Raw genomic sequence first — 22,261 nt, 5'->3', positions numbered from 1 at the left:
TAAAGTAGACCCCTGTTACTCTGGAACTTCAAAGGTTTTTTTTTTTTTTTTTTTTTAGGAGCTCTGTGCTGGGAACAAAGATTAACTATGTTTCTTACTATACCACAGGATGTACCTATACTTTATTTCAGTATGGTCTGGAACTCAAAGTTGTTGATAGATAACTGGAATCGGGGGAGGCCTGACCACTATACTAATGATAAGCATAGATTTCGTATTCCTACCAGTAGTGAAGGAATGATTTAGTTTCTCTACATTCTTGCCAGCATTTGGTGTTGTCACTATTTTTAACTGTAGCCATTCTGATAATGTGTAGTGCTGTCTTGTAGTTTAATTTGCACATTCCTAATGGCTAATGATATTGAACAACATTTCATGTCTTTTGCCATTTTCTAGTAGGATTTGTTTTTTTTCTGTTAAGTTTTGATAGCTGTTTATATATGCTAGTCCTTTGTCAAATATGTGGTTCCTAGTATTTTGTCTCACTCTTACCGCTTGCCTTTTTATACTATAACATGGTCTTTTGCAGAGGGAAAGTTTTAATGAAATAGAATTTATCAAATTTTTCTTTTATTGCATGTACCTTTGGTGAAAAGTTTAAGAACTGTTTGCCTAGCCCTAGACCTGAAGATTTTCTTTTTTTTTTCCTGTAAGTTTTATAGTTTTACATTTTATATTTAAGTTAATTTTTGTATGAGGTTTAAAACTTAGGTCAGTGTTCATTTTTTTGCTTATGAATGTCCAATGGCTCTAGCACCATTTGTACAAGTGGTTATCTTCCATTTAATCACTTTTTAACAAATCACTTTGTTAAAAAAAAAATTGGGCACATTTGTGTGGGTCTCTTTCTGGGTTCTCTGTTCTGTTCCACTGACCTTTATGTCTGTCCCTTTGTCAGTACCACACTCATGATTTTTGTTGTTTAGTCCCTCAGTCGTGTCTGACTCCTTGTGACCCCATGGACTGCAGCACACCAGGCTTCCCTGTCCTTCACTATCTCCTGAAGTTTGCTCAAATTCATGTCCATTGAGTCAATGATGCCATCCAACCATCTCATCCTCTGTTGCTTCCTTCTCCTTCTGCCCTCAGTCTTTCCCAGCATCAGGGTCTTTTGCAATGAGTTGGCTCTTTGCATCAGGTGGCCAAAGTAGTGGAGCTTCAGTTTCAGCATCAGTCCTTCCAGTGAATATTCAGGGTTGATTTCCTTTAGAATTGACTGGTTTGATTTTCTTGAAGTCCAAGGGACCCTCACGAGTCTTCGCCAGCACCATAATCTGAAAGCATCCATTCTTCTGAGCTGTCTTCTTTACGGCCACTCTCTTATATCCATACATGACTACTGGAAAAACCATAGCTTTGACTATACAGACCTCTGTCAGCAAGGTAATGTCTCTGCTTTTTAATACACTGTCTAGGTTTGACATAGCTTTTCTTCCAGGGAACAAGCGCCTTTTATTTTCATGGCTGCAGTCACCATCCACAATGATTTTGGATCCCAAGAAAATAATATCTGTCACCATTTCCACTTTTCCCATCTATTTGTCATGAAGTGATGGGACTAGATGCCATGATCTTTGTTTTTTGAATGTTGAGTATTAAGTGAGCTTTTTTACACTCCTCTTTCATCTTTGTCAAGAGGCTCTTTAGTTCTTCTTCGCTTTCGGCCATTAAAGTGGTGTCATCTTCCTATCTGAGGTTATAGATATTTCTCCTGAAAATCTTGATTCCAGCTTGTGATTCATCCAGCTCTGCATTGTGCATGGTGTACTCTGTATTTAAGTTAAATAGCAGGGTGACAATGTACAGCCTTGATGTATTCCTTTCCCAATTTGGAACCAGTCTGTTATTCCATGTCCAGTTCCAACTGTTGCTTCTTAACCTGCCTACAGATTTCTCAGGAGGCAGGTAAGGTGGTCTGGAATTCCCATCTTTTAAGAGTTTTCCACAGTTTGTTGTAATCCACATAGTCAGAGCCTTTGGCGTAGTTAATAAAGCAAAAGTATATGTTTTTCTGGCATTGTTATGTATATAATATTTGGGTGGGTTGATCTGTTCAACTTTAGTCTTAATTTTCATGAGTGTTTTAGCTATTCTAGTTCCTTTGCCTTTTCATATAAAGTTTAGAATAATTTTGTCTTGATAAAAAAATTTTATTAGGATTTTGACGAGAACTGTGTTAAACCTATATGATAATTTAGGGAGAGTTATCATCTTTACTGTATTGAGTCTCCTAATCCATAGACATAATGTATCTTTCCATTTATTTAGATCTTTGTTTTCTTTCATCAACATTCTGTAGTTTTTAGCATTTAAGTCCTGTACATGTTTTGTTAATTTACACCTGCATTTAAGTCCTGTACATATTTTGTTAATTTACACCTAAATGTCTCACCTTTTTGAGCAGTTGTAAATGATATCTGATTTTTTTTTTAATAAATTTATTTATTTTAGTTGGGGGCCAGTCACTTTACAATATTGTAGTAGTTTTTGCCATACATTGACACGAATCAGCCATGGGTCCACATGTGTTCCCTATCCCGAACCCCCCTCCCACTTCCCTCCCCATCCCTCTGGGTCATCCCACCGCCCCAGCCCTGAGCATTTGCCCCATGCATCGAACATGGAATGATGTTCCATTTCACATATGATAATATACATGTTTCAATGCTATTGTCCCAGAATGTCCCACCCTCACCTTCTCCCTCAGAGTCCATAAGACTGTTCTATGCATCTGTGTCTCTTATTCTGTCTTGCATATAGGGTTATTGTTACCATCTTTCAAATTCCATATATATGCATTAGTATACTGTATTGTTGTTTTTCTTTCTGGCTTACTTCACTCTGTATAATGGGCTCCAGTTTCATCCATCTCAATAGAACTGATTCTAATGTATTTTTTTTAATGGCTGAGTAATATTCCATTGTGTATATGTACCACAGCTTCCTTATCCATTCGTCTGCTGATGGACATCTTGGTTGCTTCCATGTCCTGACTACTGTAAACAGTGCTGCGATGAACATTGGGGTACACGCGTCTCTTTCAATTCTGGTTTCCTCGGTGTGTATGCCCAGCAGAGGGATTGCTGGGTCATAGGGCAGTTCTATTCCCAGTTTTTTAAGGAATCTCCACACTGTTGTCCATAGTGGCTGTACTAGTTTGCATTCCCATCAACAGTGTAAGAGGGTTCCCTTTTCTCCACACCCTCTCCAGCATTTATTGCTTGTAGACTTTTGGATAGCAGCCATTCTGACTGGTGTGAAATGGTACCTCATTGTGGTTTTGATTTGCATTTCTCTAATAATGAGTGATGTTGAGCATCTTTTCATGTGTTTGTTAGCCATCTGTATGTCTTCTTTGGAGAAATGTCTGTTTAGTTCTTTGGCCCATTTTTTGATTGGGTCGTTTATTTTTCTGGAATTCAGCTTCAGGAGTTGCTTGTATATTTTTGAGATTAATTGTTTGTCTGTTGCTTCGTTGCTATTATTTTCTCCCATTCTGAAGGCTGTGTTTTCACCTTGCTTATAGTTTCCTTTGTTGTGCAAAAGCTTTTAATTTTAATTAGGTCCCATTTGTTTATTTTTGTTTTTATTTCCAATATTCTGGGAGGTGGGTCATGGAGGATCCTGCTGTGATTTATGTCGGAGAGTGTTTCGCCTTTGTTTTCCTCTAGGAGTTTTATAGTTTCTGGTCTTACGTTTAGATCTTTAATCCATTTTGAGTTTATTTTTGTGTACGGTGTTAGAAAGTGTTCTAGTTTCATTCTTTTACAAGTGGTTGACCAGTTTTCCCAGCACCACTTGTTAAAGAGATTGTCTTTTCTCCATTGTATATTCTTGCCTCCTTTGTCAAAGATAAGGTGTCCATAGGTGTGTGGGTTTGTCTCTGGGCTTTCTATTTTGTTCCATTGATCTATATTTCTATCTTTGTGCCAGTACCATACTGTCTTGATGACTGTGGCTTTGTAGTAGAGCCTGAAGTTAGGCAGGTTGATTCCTCCAGTTCCATCCTTCTTTCTCAAGATTGCTTTGGCTATTCGAGGTTTCTTATATTTCCATACAAATTGTGAAATGGTTTGTTCTAGTTCTGTGTAAAATACCGTTGGTAGCTTGATAAGGATTGCATTGAATCTATAGATTGCTTTGGGTAGTATACTCAGTTTCACTATATTAATTCTTCCAATTCGTGAACACGGTATATTTCTCCATCTGTTTGTGTCCTCTTTGATTTCTTTCATCAGTGTTTTATAGTTTTCTATATATAAGTCTTTTGTTTCTTTAGGTAGATATATTCCTAAGTATTTTATTCTTTTTGTTGCAATGGTGAATGGTATTGTTTCCTTAATTTCTCTTTCTGTTTTCTCATTATTGGTGTATAGGAATGCAAGGGATTTCTGTGTGTTAATTTTATATTCTGCAACTTTACTATATTCATTGATCAACTCTAGTAATTTTGTAGTAGAGTCTTTAGGGTTTTCTATGTAGAGGATCATGTCATCTGCAAACAGTGAGAGTTTTACTTCTTCTTTTCCTATCTGTATTCCTTTTATTTCTTTTTCAGCTCTGATTGCTGTGGGCAAAACTTCCAGAACTATGTTGAATAGTAGTGGTGAAAGTGGGCATCCTTGCCTTGTTCCTGACTTCAGGGGAAATGCTTTCAATTTTTCACCATTGAGGATAATGTTTGCTGTGGGTTTGTCATATATAGCTTTTATTATGTTGAGGTATGTTCCTTCTATTCCTGCTTTCTGGAGGGTTTTTATCATAAATGGATGTTGAATTTTGTCAAAGGCTTTTTCTGCATCTATTGAGATAATCATATGGTTTTTATCTTTCAATTTGTTAATGTGGTGTATTACATTGATTGATTTGCGGATGTTAAAGAAACCTTGCATTCCTGGGATAAAGCCCACTTGGTCATGATGTATGATCTTTTTAATACGATGTTGGATTCTGTTTGCTAGAATTTTATTAAGGACTTTTGCATCTATGTTCATCAGTGATATTGGCCTGTAGTTTTCTTTTTTTGTGGCATCTTTGTCTGGTTTTTGAATTAGGGTGATGGTGGCCTCATAGAATGAGTTTGGAAGTTTACCATCTTCTGCAATTTTCTGGAAGAGTTTGAGTAGGATAGGTGTTAGCTCTTCTCTAAATTTTTGGTAGAATTCAGCTGTGAAGCCGTCTGGTTCTGGGCTTTTGTTTGCTGGAAGATTTCTGATTACAGTTTCGATTTCCATGCTTGTGATGGGTCTGTTAAGATCTTCTATTTCTTCCTGATTCAGTATTGGAAAGTTATACTTTTCTAAGAATTTGTCCATTTCTTCCAAGTTGTCCATTTTATTGGCATATAGCTGTTGGTAGTAGTCTTATGATCCTTTGTATTTCTGTGTAGTCTGTTGTGATCTCTCCATTTTCATTTCTAATTTTGGTTATTTCTTAAAGAACCAGCTGTTTCACTGATTTTTTCCCCCCATTTTTCTTGTTTTCAATTTCATCTGCCTCTGCTATTTTTATTATTTCCTTCATTTGCTTTGGATTTATTTTGTTCTTTTTCTAAATTGAGGTGAGACAGATTATTGGAAATCTTTTCTCTTTTATAATATAGGCATTTAGTACAATAAACTTCCCTCTCAACACAGCTTTATCTGAGTCCCATGAGTTTTCAATGTGTCATATTTTAATTTTCATTTACTTCAGTATGTTTTTTCTTGCCTTTAAGACCACCTCTTTGATCCATGGATTATTTACAAGTGTGTTGTTTAACTTCCAAGTGTTGAGTATTTTCCGGTTATCATTTTGTTATTGATATAAGTTTGATTCCATTATGTTTAGGGAACATGCCCTGTATATTTCAGTTACTTTAAATTTGTTGAGATTTCTTAAAGGCCCAAGATACGATTATCTTGGCATGTGTTCAGTGTGCTCTTGGAAAGAATGTATATTCTGTTCTGTGAGTTGGGTGATATGTAGATGGTGACTAGATCCTATTGGTTGGTGAAATTGCTGAGTTCTTTCTTCTGTCAGTTAGAACAGTTTAGCTTCATATATTTTGCAGCTTTGTTGTTTGGTGCATGTAGGTTTGCTCTGTCTTCTTGGTGGATCGACCCTTTTAGTATTATGCAGTGTTGTCCTGCTCTGCCTTGAGTAATTTTCTAAGGTGGAGGAAATAGTCCAGTGCATTAGGGTTAGCGAAGGGTCAGTTCAGTTCAGTGCTCAGTCGTGTCAGAGAAAGGTCACCTCCTCTCAAGATGTTTGAAGAAAAAGACTAAAACTGAGGAGGTTGGATATAAATAGAATACTTGAAGGTGCTAAAAACAGCATAAATCAGAGAAATAAGCTGTCCTTTGTTGATTTCATTTCTTCAAGGTTTTTATATAAGCAAGATAAAATATCTCAGAAAATTTGAAGGTAGGAGGCAAAAAAAAATAATCTTCAGTGTTGGTTGTTTTAAATAGAGCACCACAGTTCAAAAGCATCAGTTCTTCGGTGCTCAGCTTTCTTTGTAGTCCAACTCTCACAATCATACATGACTACTGGAAAAACTAGTAGTTGACTAGACCGGCCTTTGTTGGCAAAGTAATGTCTCTGCTTTTTAATATGCTGTCTAGGTTGGTCATAGCGTTACTTGCAAGGAGTGAGCATCTTTTCCTTTCATGGCTGCAGTCACCATCTGCAGTGATTTTGGAGCCCCCCAAGATAAAGTTTGTCACTGTTTCCATTGTTTCCCCATCTATTTGCCATCAAATGATGGGACTAGATGCTATGATCTTTGTTCTTGAATGTTGAGTTTTAAGCCAACTTTTTCACTCTCCTCTTTCACTTTCATCAAGAGGCTCTTTAGTTCTTCGCTTCCTGCCAAAAGGGTGGTGTCATCTGCATATCTGAGGTTACTGATATTTCTCCCGGCAGTCTTGATTCCAGCTTGTGCTTCATCCAGTCTGGCATTTCACATGATGTACTCTGCATATAAGTTAAATAAACAGGGTGACAATATACAGCCTTGCCATACTCGTTTCCCAATTTCGAACCAGTCTGTTGTTCCATGTCCAGTTCTAACTGCTGCTTCTTGACTTGCATACAGATTTCTCAGGAGGCAGGTCAGGTGGTCTGATATTCCCATCTCTTTAAAAATTTTCCACAGTTAGTTGTGATCCACACAGTCAAAGGCTTTGGCATAGTCAATAAAGCAAAAGTAGATGTTTTTCTGGAACTCTCTTGCTTTTTCGATGATCCAGTGGATGTTGGCAATTTGATATCTGGTTCCCCTGCCTTTTATAAATCCAGCTTGTACACCTAGAAGTTCACGGTTCATGTACTGTTGAAGCCTGGCTTGGAGAATTTTGAGCATTACTTTGCTGGCATGTGAGATGAGTGCAATTGTGTGGTAGTTTGAGCATTCTTTGGCATTGCCTTTCTTTGGGATTGAAATGAAAACTGACCTTTTCCAGTCCTGTGGCCACTGCTGAGTTTTCCAAATTTGCTGGCATATTGAGTGCAGCACTTTCACTGCATCATCTTTTAGTACTTGAAGTAGCTCAGCTGGAATTTCATCACCTCCACTAGCTTTGTTCGTAGTGATGCTTCCTAAGGCCCACTTGACTTTGCTTTCCAGGATGTCTGGCTCTAGGTGAATGATCACACCATCATGATTATCTGGGTCATGAAAATCTTTTTTATATAGTTCCTTTATGTATTCTTACCACCTCTTCTTAATATATCCTCTGCTTCTGTTAGTTCCATACCATTTCTGTGCTTTACTGTGCCCATCTTTGCATGTAAAGTTCCCTTGGTATCTCTAATTTTCTTGAAGAGATCTCTATTCTTTCCCATTCTATTGTTTTCCTCTATTTCTTTGCACTGATCACTTAGGAAGGTTTTCTTATCTCTCCTTGCTATTTTTTAGAACTCTGCATTCAGATAGATATATCTTTCCTTTCCTCCTTTGCTTTTTGCTTCCCTTCTTTTCTCAGCTATTTGGAAGGCCTCCTCAGACAACCATTTTGCCTTTTTGTATTTCTTCTTCTTGAGGGTGGTTTTGATCACCACCTCCTGCACAATGTCATGAACCTCCATCCATAGTTCTTCAGGCACTCTATCTATCATATCTAATCCCTTGAATCTATTTGTCACTTCCACTGTATAATTGTAAGGGATCTGACTTATGTCATACCTGAATGGTCTAGTGGTTTTCCCTATTTCTTCAATTTAAGTTTGAATTTTGCAATAAGGATTTCATGATATGAACCACAGTCAGTTTCTCGACTTGTTTTTGCTGAATGTATGGAGATTCTCCACCTTTGGCTACCAAGAATGTAATCAATGTGATTTCAATATTGACCATCTGGTGATATCAATCTGTAGAGTCGTCTCTTTTTTTTGTTGGAAGAAGAACATTAAAGCGACATATCAATTTTATCAAAATATATGGAGCCTACCAAAGAAAAATTTACCAGTCTAAACACTTTGGTAATTAAGAAGAAAAGCAACAGAACAATGAACTGAGATTTTTAGAAATGGAACAAAATTACAAGCCAAAAACTAAATGAAAATAATTTCAAAAGAAGAGATAAACAAAATGGAAAATAGGAAAAAAATCACGTTAATTCATTAAAAAATACAAATCAATAACCTCATTCATTTGTAAAGGAAAGAAAGTATGAATTAATAAAATAAAAAATGTAATTAATATAAAAGATCAAGAACATTTGTGGTAGACTATTCTCTACTATTTACTGATACATTTGGAATTAACATAGTTATGTAAAAAGATAACAAATCAAAATAGATAAAATGAAATTTTTAAAGACACCCAAAGATAAAACCAAAACAAAAGGAATGCAAAAATTCATCAAGTAATAAATAGAAAAGAGCACTGAAGTTGCGAGAAATTTCCCCCCCAATATTCAAAGAAAAATAATTCGTATTATTTTACACATTCTGAAGAACAAAAAAGAATGTACAGAGATGACTTCAATTGTAGGGTACTTAAGAGCACCACACACACAAAAATTAAATTACAAAATAACCTCATTTAATGAGGCCAAATGAAAAACCCTAAATAAATCTTTAAAAAAGAGATCATATCAAATTTTTAAACTATCCACTATTATTAGGGTACATCCCAAGAACTGGCTACAGATAAAACACATGGAAAAGTATAACATAATTAAATGTAAGATTAAACACAAAAATGAGAAAAAAAAATCACATAACCAGCTTAACTGCTACTAAAAAGACACCTGACAAAATTGAACATCCATTTTCAGTAAACTGTTTAAAAAACCATGAAGAATAAATTTATTAAATGTAATAGTTTCCACATGAAAATAGAATTTCAAGGAGAACATCTTCAAGACCTTGGTGAAGGCAAAGATTTTCTTAAAAGGCCACAGAAAGATTTATAAATTTGGTTCTCACACGCTAGCAAGGTAATGCTCAAAATTCTCCAAGCCAGACTTCAACAGTACGTGAACCGTGAACTTCCAGATGTTCAAGCTGGATTTATAAAAGGCAGGGGAACCAGATATCAAATCGCCAATGTCCACTGGATCATTGAAAAAGCAAGAGAGTTCCAGAAAAACATCTACTTTTGCTTTATTGACTATGCCAAAGCCTTTGACTGTGTGGATCACAACTAACTGTGGAAAATTCTTAAAGAGATGGGAATACCAGACCACCTGACCTGCCTCCTGAGAAATCTGTATGCAAATCAAGAAGCAGCAGTTAGAACTGGACATGGAACAACAGACTGGTTCGAAATTGGGAAAGCAGTATGGCAAGGCTGTATATTGTCACCCTGCTTATTTGACTTATATGCGGAGTACATCATGCGAAATGCCAGACTGGATGAAGCACAAGCTGGAATCAAGACTGCCGGGAGAAATATCAATAACCTCACACACGCAGATGACACCACCCTTTTGGCAGGAAGCAAAGAAGAACTAAAGAGCCTCTTGATGAAAGTGAAAAAGGAGAGTGAAAAGTTGGCTTAAAACTCAACATTCAAAAACGAAGATCATGGCATCTGGTCCCATCACTTGATGGCAAATAGATGGGGAAACAATGGAAACAGTGACAGACTTCATTTTGGGGGGCTCCAAAATCACTGCAGAGGGTAACTGTGGCCATGTAATTACAAGATGCTTGCTCCTTAGAAGAAAAGTTATGACCAACCTAGACAGCTTATTAAAAAGCGGAGACATTACTTTGCCAACAAATGTCCGTCTAGTGGAGAAGGCAGTGGCACCCCACTCCAGTACTCTTGCCTGGAAAATTCCATGGATGGAGGAGCCTGGTGGGCTGCAGTCCAAAGAGTCGGACGACTGAGCGACTTCACTTTCACTTTTCACTTTCCTGCATTGGAGAAGGAAATGGCAACCCACTCCAGTGTTCTTGCCTGGAGAATCCCAGGGGTGGCGGAGTCTGGTGGGCTGCCGTCTATGGGGTTGCACAGAGTCGGACACGACTGAAACGACTTAGCAGCAGCAGCAGCAGCAGCAGTCAAAGCTATGGTTTTTCCAGTAGTCATGGATGGATGTGAGAGTTGGACTATAAAGAAAGCTGAGCGCTGAGGAATTGATGGTTTTGAACTGTGGTGTTGGAGAAGACTCTTGAGAGTCCCTTGGACTGCAGGGAGATCCAAGCAGTCCATCCTGACGGAAATCAGTCCTGAATATTCACTGGAAGGACCGATGCTGAAGCTGAAACTCCAATACTTTGGCCACCTGATGAGAAGACCTGATTCATTTGAAAAGACCCTGCTGCTGGGAAAGATTGAAGGTAGGAGGAGAAGGGGACGACAGAGGATGAGATGGTTGGATGTCATCACCGACTTGGTGGACATGAGTTTGAGCAAGCTCTGGGAGTTGATGATGGACAGCGAAGCTTAGCATGCTGCAGTCCATGGGATTGCAAAGAGTCAGACATGACTGAGCCACTGAACTGAACTGACGTGATTCATAATTTAGGAAAGATGTGATGTATTTAGGTTCAAATAACTTATTATTTTTCACATTCTGCATAATTATATAAAATATGTAAATGTTTTATATATATATTATTTCCAAGTGAGTGAACATCCTTTGATTTATTCTGAGACTTGGGTATGTATTTGTAATTTCTACCTTTTTTGTATTTAATGTTGAAAATAGTAACTCCTAATTTCATGTGTTAATAGTTTGCTGTCTTTTCTTTTAGTTCTGTCTCTAATGGAAATGTAATCACATTTTATATATTACTTAAAAAATGTTTTCCTTAAAATAGTGTGAACATTTTCTTTTGTAATTAAGCAGTTATCTAAAAAATTATGGCTGCGTTGGAGTATAAAGACCTTTCATAGGCTATTTAATGAGAGAAATATTTATTGGGACTTTAAATTGTGTTACAGTACCTTTATTTGTATTTTTTCAATTTAATTTTTATGTATTTTTTTAGAATATGTACACATGACATGAAATTCAAAACAAACAAAGTGGTTTACAAAGTCTCTGTTTCTTTCTCAATCTTCCTTCCGTGTGAAGCAACCAGTGTTGTTGGTTTGTTGTGTTTCTTTTCAAGGCTCTTTTTTTCCATAAATAAGGAAATAGGTGCTGTTTCCTTTCTCAGATAAAGGCCATTTGCATCTTACTTTTTTCCCAGTCAATATACTATGGAGATGAATCATATCAGTGTATGAAAAATCTCACTAATTTGATAGCTGCAGAGTGTTCTGGTATATAGATGTGTCATAATTTATTTGAGTCATTACAATACTTTTAAGTTGAATCTGTTTCTTGAGATTTGCTCCTTGTTTTTAAAGGGTAGATCTTTGAATTGTATTCCTTTTTTCAGTCCCCTCCTTTGAGACATGGCTTTTTGCCTTTCTTTGGTGAGAAATGGGTCAGGCTTAGTGCCAATATTGAGTGCCACTAAGTCTTCTATAAGTTACTGGTCCCTTTAAAGAAATGATGAACTCCCTTCTTTGGGGGTCTAGGAAAGGGAGGTCATTATGTATAGGAGGTAGTATTTAAGGAATCCTGAAACTAAAGGTCTTTAATGGGACAATTTTTTTGAAAGTATGAAGTATAATAACATGAAAAATTCATAAAACATAAAAGTAGTTCTTATAGGATTATAAAATCTTATAGGATTTTATAATCCTATAAAGCATCTGTGTGATCCCATCCAAGTCAAGAAATAGAACATTGTGCACACCTTCACTGACCTGTTTCATTTACCTCTTCCTTCCATGCCCCCAGTGGTAGCAAGTCTCCTGACCATTGTGGCATTCACATTGATTCTCCTTATAGCTGTGTAACCTAATTATGTATTCTTAAACCATCTAGTAAAATTGTGCTTTTGGGGGAAACTTCCTCCTTAATGCTAGATATCTGAAATTCTGTACTTCTAGGTGCAGTCTTGAAGAAGTGAGGTGGCAGGGAATCCTACACATCTTGTTTTAACGAAGTTTGAGGCTTCAGTCTATTATTAGACAAACTTGAGATCTTTTTCGTACCAAGTGATGGAGCTGTATCTTCACTTACTGGGATTCGGGAACTAGCTCTGCATTGGTTCTTTGAGGTACTGCTTCTAAAGCACCTGTTTACTGTGACCTGGGGATGGTTTTGTCTGAAGGTCTTCATAAGTGCTCATTTTCTTCCTACTTGTGTTCCCCTGCTGGGCATTTTTAACTGTGTTCATGCTCAACAGCCCCTGTGGATTGCAAAAAAAAAAAACACCTACTTTCAAAATAATTTTTTGTTTTCTTTTCTTTACTAATTTATAAAAGCTATGGGGTTTATAATCTTGGACTTTATTCATAAATGCTTTTTTTTGTCTCACCCATTTAGGCAGCCTGAAAGCTTGAGTAGGTCAAGTTTTCTTTTTTTGTGCAGAATACCTTGCATTTTCTATTTTCTATTTTCTAAACATAGGTAGACAGTGGCATGGCATTATGCATCCTGCCTGCATTAAAAAGATAGAATATTCTACATAAAAAAACATAGAAATAATATGTAGTTCAATTTTGTAGCTGACTTAACCTTTGAACTTCCGTGGTGCTACTTCTACCATAACCTAATACATATACAAGTATATATTGAACTGAGACTAAAATTTCATGAACAACACCCTTACTATGTAACTGATAGTTTTTATTCTGTTCTAATTTCATTAAAGATATATGCTGATTGGGGACTCTTTAAGTCATCTGCAGGACCTTCAGTAAATCACTGTCTACAGTTGAAAGGTAGTATGATTTTCTAGAGGAGGAGGTTAGCTTTGAGAGATTAAACTGAGTGAGGCAAACCCAGTCCTGGTTTGGTTTAGAACATGGACCCTAGAGAAGGGCAGACTTGGGTTCAAGTCTTGACTCTGCCAGTTGGGCCTTAGCCTTCTGTAAAACCGGGAGCACTTCCTGCTTAGCGGTTATGAGGATTATATAAGGTAAGCATTAATACACAGCTGCTGTTATTAGCCATTATGCCTTACTTCAGGATTTAAGGGAGCTTCTCTGACTTCTGGCCCAGTGCTCTTTGTACAGATTGCAGAATCTGCTGTGACAGGAGTTATGGGACAGCGTTAAGTAAGAACAGGTGGATGAGAATTGCTTCGTTGATCTGCTCACCCTTCAGGATCAGTTTTGGTTACTGTTAAGGTCTGTGCTCTCAAACTCTGCTAGTTTATTAGAGGAGTAGGAACTGCCTGAAAGCATCAAGCGGTAACCATGCCTTCAGTGCAGAAGACCTGGTCTTCCTGTTTCCGTTCATGGGAGGGATGTAGAAGCTAAAGCTCAGTGTGTGTGTGTGTGTGTGTGTGTGTGTGTGTGTGTATGTATATAAAATCAGTTCAGGAGAACAGAGAACATATACTGATTCTTCTCTCTGTCTTCATATTTCACATTTAAAATCTACCCCCTCATGTTTTAGAGAATTACCAGCTTTTGTATTTTATTTTTTAATTAATTATTTTTTATTGAACGATAATTGCCTTACAGAATTTTGTTTTCTGTCAAACCTCAACAGCTTTGATAACAATTTATTCATAAAAGTAACTGAAGCAAATTTAAACATTAAAATTTAAACAAGAAAAACACATATAAAATGCTACTGTGAAGAGAAACCTATTTATTAACATTTGGTGTTTTTTTCTTCTAATCTTTTTCATGCATTAAAAAGGTGACAATAATACTGTATATTCAGGCACCTTGTAATAAAATTAAAAACTGAACTGATTAGAAAGTTCTAGATCAATAAGATGATAGAGGAAGGGAGAAGGGACACTTTGTTGAATGAGAGGCAGTGACCTTTTACTGTCTCTGAGATTGAAGGGTATTCTACAGCAAGTAAGAGTTTGACTTTAAAACTCTTTCCTGCTTTCTGTTCTTTCTCTCATTTGGTGCACACTCCTGAGATCAGAACAAATGGGTGTCATGCTGCTGAAATTAATATCCCATGAGATTGCTGGTAGAGTTCCTATTTTTTGGTGGAATACAAAAACTGAGTTGTTTTTAATAGTTCTACTAACATAGAACTGTGGGCTTCCCAGGTGGCTCTAGTGGTAAAGAATCTGCCTGCCAGTGCAGGAGATGCAAGGGACACGGGTTCGATTCCTGGGTCGGGAAGATCCCCTGGAGAAGGAAATGACAACTCACTCTAGTACTGTTGCCTGGGATATCCCATGGACAGAGGAGCCTAGTGGGCCAAGTCCATGGGGTTGCAAAAGAGTTGGACACTGCTTAGCGACTGAACAACAGCAACAGCAAAACATATAAATGCCAGTCAGTGCTTCTCAACTGCTTCAGATTCCTTAGCCAATGAGCTCACCCAGATCCTGTGAAGAACCCAGTGTGATGCAGGAAGTAACTTACCCTGCACTGCAGTACTTTGGATGGGATGTGCTATCTGAAAATGGTGACCTAATTGGAAGCCAGTCAGTTTTATTTTCTCCCCACAGATTTTGAAGCCAGCTTCATAAGACTGTTGGACAAAGTAACTAATGGTTCTCGAATTGAAATAAACCAAACAGGTAAGCTCCTTTTCTTCCCATTCCTGAAAGCACTTACATGTACTACTTAAATGTTCCTCCGTTACTCACTCTTTTTGATGGTATAAATATTGTATTTGAATGGAAAGATCCAGTTTCCTGTCTGTGATATGATTGTCTGAAGATAGTATGTGAAATTGCCAATTTAAGGGAAATATACTTAAGGAAGTGAGAAGAGTGAAAATTTTGGATAAACAGACAAGCACCTCCTCTCTTTTAAACAATAGAAGTGTTGCATACCTAACTTTATATACAACTTTTCAGTGTCCATTTAGCTTATGTTGTCACAATAAAATCTTACAACAAACTCTCTGAGGTAGCTGTATGTGATGAATTTAATTTCTTTTATTTTGTCTTATAAAATAAGTTTATACAAGTATGTGCAAAAAATGTGAAAATCCCTTCACCTATTTCCCCTTCCATTCCTTCTCCCAGGGGCAGCCATGGGGATTTTGTCCTGGTCTCCTTTATATGTATTTGCTTCTGTGGGCACTTTTGTATCTCAAACCATCAACAGGATCAGGCTGTTCATACTGTTCTGCTGCTGCTAAGTCGCTTCAGTTGTATCTGACTCTGTGCGACCCCATAGACGGCAGCCCACCAGGCTCCCCCGTCCCTGGGGTTCTCCAGGCAAGAACACTGGAGTGGGTTGCCATTTCCTCCTCCAATGCATGAAAGGGAAAAGTGAAAGTGAATTCGCTCAGTTGTATCCGACTTGTAGCGATCCTATGGACTACAGCCTACCAGGCTCCTCCATCCATGGGATTTTCAAGGCAAAAGTACTGGAGTGGGGTGTCACTGCCTTCTCAGATACTGTTCTGCAGCCAGCTGTTTTTTATTAGCACAGATGTCTCAAGGAATTTGCTTGCCAGACACATGCAGGTCCATCTCAATTTTTCAGTGGCCTTAGGTTGTATTCTGTTGTATGAATACATGATAACTTATTTGACTGTTCCCTGCTGATAAACATTTAGGTTGTTTCTAGATTTTTGTCTAGTTTTTTTTTTTTCCTTCTTTTTTTTTTTTTTTTTGCTATTAGAAACTTTTATCTACATTGTATAGATGATCGTGGCAAACATGCTTTGATTGTCTCCATGAGCTATGTGCCTTTGCACATGTATTCAACAGAGGAGACTGAACTTTTCTGTGTGTTGACTCTGTTAAGGGAGAAGACAAGCTTGGCTTTATAAGTGGCCATGGGACTTGATCTGTAGCTGCATTCAGCCATACCTCACAGAGAACAGGTTTCAGGAGTAAAACATCAGATGCCCTTTGCAAGCTATGATTCCTTTAGTCTTCCTTGACTCCTTTACTTTGAAATTGCTGGGGATGTTTTCAGCGATTTTTATTGGTGATTCAGAGGACAAGAAATTCTGTTGTTTTGGGGTCATATCTGCAGCTTGGTCGGAGAAGGCAGTGGCAGCCCACTCCAGTACTCTTGCCTGGAGAATCCCAGGGACGGCGGAGCCTGGTGGGCTGCCGTCTATGGGGTCGCACAGAGTCGGACATGACTGAAGTGACTTAGCAGCAGCTGCTAGTTGAAAAATAAGATATTTATATGGTCCTGCTTCCTTCCACCTCATGTGTCTACGCCCTCCCTACTGCTACAACACCCCCCCCTTCCCCCTGCCCCCAGCCTTCATTGTGAAGATCTGGTTAGTTTCTTATTTGGTTAATTTGCCGGCATAGACAGATTTTAGTAGAGAGTTTAGTGGTTATAGAGTCTTTGGGAGTTGGGGGCTTTTGGATCTAAAAGATTGTTTTGTGTCATAAATAGTATTTAGAATAACTGAAGTAGAGTTCTCCAACTTTGATTAGAATATCATTCTGATTGTAATTATTGTGATTTTGATTTTTTAATATGGTGAAACCTGTATTTCTTGTGTGAAACTCCCAAGAGCTGCTTTCCTTTTAGTGATTGAACATAGTCCCTTCCTCTAATGTTAGATTTCTTTATTGGTAAATTGTGCCAGGAGAACTTGGCCAGGGATTATTAGTATCAAAAATATATTGTGTTCATTTCTTCATAGCCACTGAATCATCAAGCATATTTTATTTGGTTTTTCCTCTAATATGTAAACCTAGTAAGAAGCTTTTTGGATGATATGCATATTTGAAAGAATAAAGAAAGATAAAGTGTTTCCACAAAAGCAGTTCAATAATTTTAGACATTTCCATTTGTTACTATTAAAATAGTTACTATTAATGGAAGTGAGTACCATAAAGTACTTGCCTTCTCTAGGTACCTAGTTTGGTGACTGTGGTATTGGGAAATCTGATTTCCTGGGACTGGAAGAAGCTGATTGCTGGCACGATGATTTCAGAACATCATTTGTGAACCCCAACATTGGCACAATCTGAGAGCATGCTGTTGGGAGACTAGGGTGCCTGTTAGAATATATCTCCTCTGTGCCCTGCCGTGACTCTGGCAATTCAGATGGCTTAGGGAGGGGTTTAATTTATTACTGTCTATTAAATTACACTCACAGTTTATTATTGTTACAAGGACTTGACAGTAATGAGTCAGCTTTTGGAGTGAAGTATGTGGGCTGTCAGGAATGGCATTTTGAACTCTTGGATGCCCTTGCCCGACTTTCCCCTTGGGACTGACTGTTTCGTTGCCTTTGTGACACTTTTTTTTTCCCTTCTGCTGACTTTCTTTCCTCTAAGGAACGACCTTATATTATCAGCCAGGCCTCTTGTATGGTGGGTCCATGGAGCATGACTGCAGCGTTCTTCGCAGCATCGGATATTATCTGGAAAGTCTTCTCTGCCTGGCTCCATTTATGAAGCACCCGCTGAGAATAGTTCTGCGAGGAGTGACCAATGACCAGGTTGACCCTTCGGTGAGTAGTGAGGCCACACCACACTGTGATTTTTGTCTCCTGTTACACCTAACTTCTGAGAAACTAGTTCCTGATAAAACACAGTTTACTGTTGAGTGTATTTGTTTTGTTATTTACCTTGAAGTTTAGAGATTAATCACTCCAGAAGGCAGATGAACCAAGACTTATAATCATCAGATTCAGTGACGAATGTTAATCTTCTTCAAGGTGCCTTTCATTGTTATGTCTAAGAACCTTCCGAACAGATGCTTGCTGTCTCATCATGTTTGACATGAAATATGGCTCTGTTGACTGAAGTGTGTGAGAGTGGCGTTTTCATAAGGTCATGTGATGGTTGAGGCTGAAAGGCAGCAGACCCAAACTTTAGGCAGAGAATAATATCTTCTTGGCATTGCTGCAGCATAATCTTGACTTAGGCTTCAACTGTACACTTTAGGACTTTCTTCTTCTGAGAAGAGTTTGCAGATTTAGAGAAAGGGCATAAGGGCAGGGAAGGTATATATGAGCTTTGCCAGTTTGTGGGCATCAGCAAGCTTATTAAGCATGCTGCATGTGTGGGGAGGATAGTTTAATGTACAACTAGAATATTCATCGTGGCTACCACAGCTGTCTTAATGCCAGTCTGGGATGGGTTTTATTTTGTGTGTGTGTGTGAGAGAGAAAGACAGACAGGCTGGGGAGACGGAGATTGATGGATTGGAGCAGGCCTGCCTTAGACCTTTCATAGTGAGACAACGATCCCTACCTTTGGATGCTCTGGTGTCCAGAGAAGGTATCTTCAAGCTGAGGGCCATGATGTGAAGTTCTAACCGAGGATGCTTGTCTTCACCTCGGCAGACATTAGAGCAAGACCACTGAAGGGGTGGCTTCGGAGGCAGACGTGTGTGGCTTCCCTAACCCGGGAAGACCAGTTAGGTGGTGCAGTGAGCCCCATAGCAGAGACTGCTGGTATTCACCAGGATGCTGATGAAGTTATAAACATGATTAATATGTTCTTGGGCAATAAAAGGTTTATTCCTGAATTCTTAGGATTTGGGTACATAACCTCTTCCCAGGATCCAAAGTAAAGTGCAAGATCTGATATTCTTAACTGTATACGAATGCTGCGTAAATTGTTTAGAATTTCAGAGTAATTTCAAGTAGTTGCTTATTTCTCGCATTTTTCTGGAACATTCTAGGAAATGAGTTCTTCAGTTAAAAGTAAGAGAGGAGGCCTCTACAATTTCATATTGGGGGGGGGGTAGGTGCCTTGACTCTTGGGAAAAGTTCCTGAAGCAGACAGGAGATGTTGGCACCATGTATCCCAGTTTTGTACTCTCTTTCTATAATTGCCAGTGATCTTAAAAGCTGTTATCACTGACAGTACTAAAAATTTACATATTTACATATTAACAGTGACAAAGATTAATTGACAGATTCCCTAGAAATAGTATTTTATTCTTTCTAGCAGCGTATTAAAAGGCTTTCTTGTTGTTGTTTTCACATGCTACAGGACTAAAATGACCTTGGTTAGTACCTGGCTTCAGCCCAGGATAAAATAAATACACCTAATCCTGGATAAAGAGTAACTTCTTCAGCATGTGGCTTCTTCATTTTGAACTTTCTCTTTAATGTGTGGTTTCCCCATCAATTTATGTCCACACCTACTGTCTGCACACAGGGATGAATACGATGAGTTCTGCCCGTAGGGAATGTGGTTTCATGGGGTGAACAGCTGTGAACACAGCCAGGGAGACCACAAGGTTGGATACCTCTGGGCTCTGGCAGACGCACAAGCCAAGTGCTGAGGGCTGGGGAGGGCTTTCAAGAGGAAGGGAAGCCCCAGAGTCAGTCATGGTTTTAGGAAGATAACTGTAGAGCTGAGAGAAGGGTGAATTGCCAAGGTGTCAACCAGTATGAACTTGATGCAGAGGGAAGTGGAAGGGTAGGGACAGATATGAAGTGCAGTGTGGAGGGAGGGGCTTCATAACTCGATAACTAATTGGAGATGGGATAGGAGGAAGGGGTCACAGGTAACTCCATGATTTCTGTCACGGTTGACTTGAAAGGATAGTGATCAGAAAGGGTTTGACACAGCAAAGAGGAAAATTGTGATGGGGTTGTAGTTGATGTGTCTGATTTTGGTCCTGTTCTTTGGGATATTGGTGGGAGATCCATTGGGGATGTCCAGTTGGGAATTACTGTTTGGAGCCTCAGATCATCAGGATCTTACCTATTGATACTTCACTCTGTAGGAGAATGAGGTTGACTAGTACCGAGGTTGATCACTGGTGGCTTTTTGGCTCAGTAAGTCTGACAGGTGTTTTTCCCTTGGCCTGCACAGTGTGTGGATGGTGTTGGTGTCAGTGTGTGTATCTGAATTGGTTGTTCTTGTTTGAAACCCCAGAGTTTTTCATTGCAGTAGGTCGGCGTGGCTGTTTCTCCACAACAGCAATCCATCGGAGCTGAGTAGCACCTGCCCTCTTGGGAAGAGGCGTGAGAGCTCCATTTGGACACAGGTCTTAAATGACCTCATTGTTCATTTAACGTTCCTTTTTGGCCTCAGTGGGCCAGTAGAATTTTGGCCTCATGGTTCCAGCGACTGAGAATAGATGAAGAAGAGGAATAAGTGTGTAAGGAGTGAGTTGGGAAGAGGAGCTGGAGACAGTGACTGTGGAAATAGAAGGATTTGGAGAGAAGCTAAGGAGGAGTTGAGTTCTGAAAAGCTAGGGATGATCCAAGAGTCAGTCCTTGCAAGAGTTGAGTTGGGATTGGGCAGGGAGATGCAGCAGTGAGAAGTTATGTTGACCTTTAAGAGAACAGTATCATTAGGGTGCAAGATCATGCTCAGGTTCAGAATGAGTAAGAAATGGAACCATAGAAGGCTGGGAGATTCCTCCAGAAGGCTAGATAGGATGACCCTTAAGAGCTGAGGTTGGGAATTTTTAAGTGAGAGAAACTTGTACTTGTTTGTAGGCTGTAATGGAGAAGGAAAAAGTTATAATGAAAAGGGTAGAGGGGCTTAATAAGGCCACCTACAGATATCCAGAGGATAGAAGCAGCAGTGATAGAATGAGCCTTGTAAAGGGGTAGGGACATTTTGGAGACAAAAAGATAGGAAACGGGGGGAAATTTTGAGAAGAAAAATTCTAGGAGGTCTCCTTTGAGTCTCAGTGATTTGATACTAGTGCCTCCAGTTGATATTTACTGGTGCTAGCAGTTGGCCAGATGGTGAGTGAAGAGTCTGTCCTCTTTCAGGGCTGTCCTGGGAACAGAAATAGAGTGAAGTCTGCTGTGTCCTGGCCACTTGTTATGTGGACCTCTGTCAGTATCCGTATTTATTTGATTCATGAGGGTTAGGTAGATGTTCTTATCACTGTTCCAGAGAAGGGAACTGAAGGGAGCAGGTTTCTTCCCTTTATCTGTTTGTTGTGGTGTGTGCTAAGTTGCTTCAGCCATGTTTGACTCTCTGCGACCCTATGGATTGTAGCCTGCCAGGCTCCTCTGTCCATGGGATTCTCCAGGAAAGAATACTGGAGAATACTCGATTGCAATCTCCTTCTCCACGGGGTCTTCCTGACCCATAGATTGAACCTGAGTCTCTTATGTCTCTTGCTTTGGCAGACAAGTTCTTTACCACTAGGGCCACCTGGGAAGCTATGGATTTGATCATATTTCTACGTGTTGACAGATTGGACTGTAAAGGTGATGCCTTTGCCCTGAGGTTCCACTTGGGTCAGACTTTTGCCTTTCCTCTCTAACTGCAGAGTAACAGATAGGTTTTCTTGAAGCAGAACCCACAGACCACCCCCACTTTGCTACATCCAGTGTGTGGAGCCTGAGGAGGTTATGGAACTTTCCAGTCGGGCCCCTCTTTCTACAGCAGGCAGCCAAAGCCCTAAGGAGAGAGCATCCAGGCCTCAGAGCCTGTAAGAGGCAGAGTGGGGCTCCAGCCCACAGCTGCCTTTCCAGCCCTTGTCCCACCACAGCGAGGGGCCTGCCCTCTGTGTCAGATGGAGAGGGACCCAGGAGACAGGACCACACCTGGAGTTACATTTGGGCTCCTGACTGGCCCTCAGAGTCAGTTTGACTTCCTCCTATTTGACTCCAGGTGTGGGCAGGGGTGTTCTGTTCTCTTGCCTTTCTCTTCCCCTGGAGAGCTGGAGGCTGCCTAGCTCCAGGAGTCATGCTCGTGGAGTAACCGGCATCCTTGCAGCCCCCATCTTTTCCAGAATCTGGCTTGGTCTTCTCCCAAGCTGCCCTTTGTAGGCTACTTGACTGAATTCTTCTTGGTTTCAGCGATTCCAAATGCCTATTTTAAGTTTCTGAGTTGTGTGTAGCTTTAATATTTAATTGAAATTAGCTAATCTTTAATGGGTTTTCCCAGTGACTGCTTCTGTCCCACCTGATCCATGCTG

At 39.3% G+C, this 22,261-nt stretch overlaps 1 protein-coding gene across 8 annotated transcripts in view; it reads left to right on the top strand.

Annotated features, from left to right (window-relative positions):
- Positions 1–22,261, top strand: part of RCL1 (RNA terminal phosphate cyclase like 1) — a 230,895-nt gene that overhangs the window by 5,737 nt on the left and 202,897 nt on the right. For all 8 annotated transcript variants that reach the window (XR_014057021.1, XM_081501657.1, XM_081501627.1 and 5 more), the window contains exons 2-3: positions 14,929–15,000; positions 17,689–17,864. Coding sequence is in view for 7 of the 8 variants with exons in the window: in XM_081501657.1 (XP_081357783.1) it covers positions 14,929–15,000; positions 17,689–17,864 (248 nt within the window). In the remaining variant the exon portion in view is untranslated. The remainder of the gene's footprint in view (positions 1–14,928; positions 15,001–17,688; positions 17,865–22,261) is intronic.

This window comes from Giraffa tippelskirchi, chromosome 1 (genome assembly GCF_054371585.1).
Source record: "Giraffa tippelskirchi isolate mGirTip1 chromosome 1, T2T-mGirTip1v1.2.pri, whole genome shotgun sequence".
In the NCBI taxonomy this organism is placed as follows: domain Eukaryota; kingdom Metazoa; phylum Chordata; class Mammalia; order Artiodactyla; family Giraffidae; genus Giraffa; species Giraffa tippelskirchi.
Note: the sequence above shows the minus strand (reverse complement) of the source record. Positions and strands in the feature narration are given on the sequence as shown.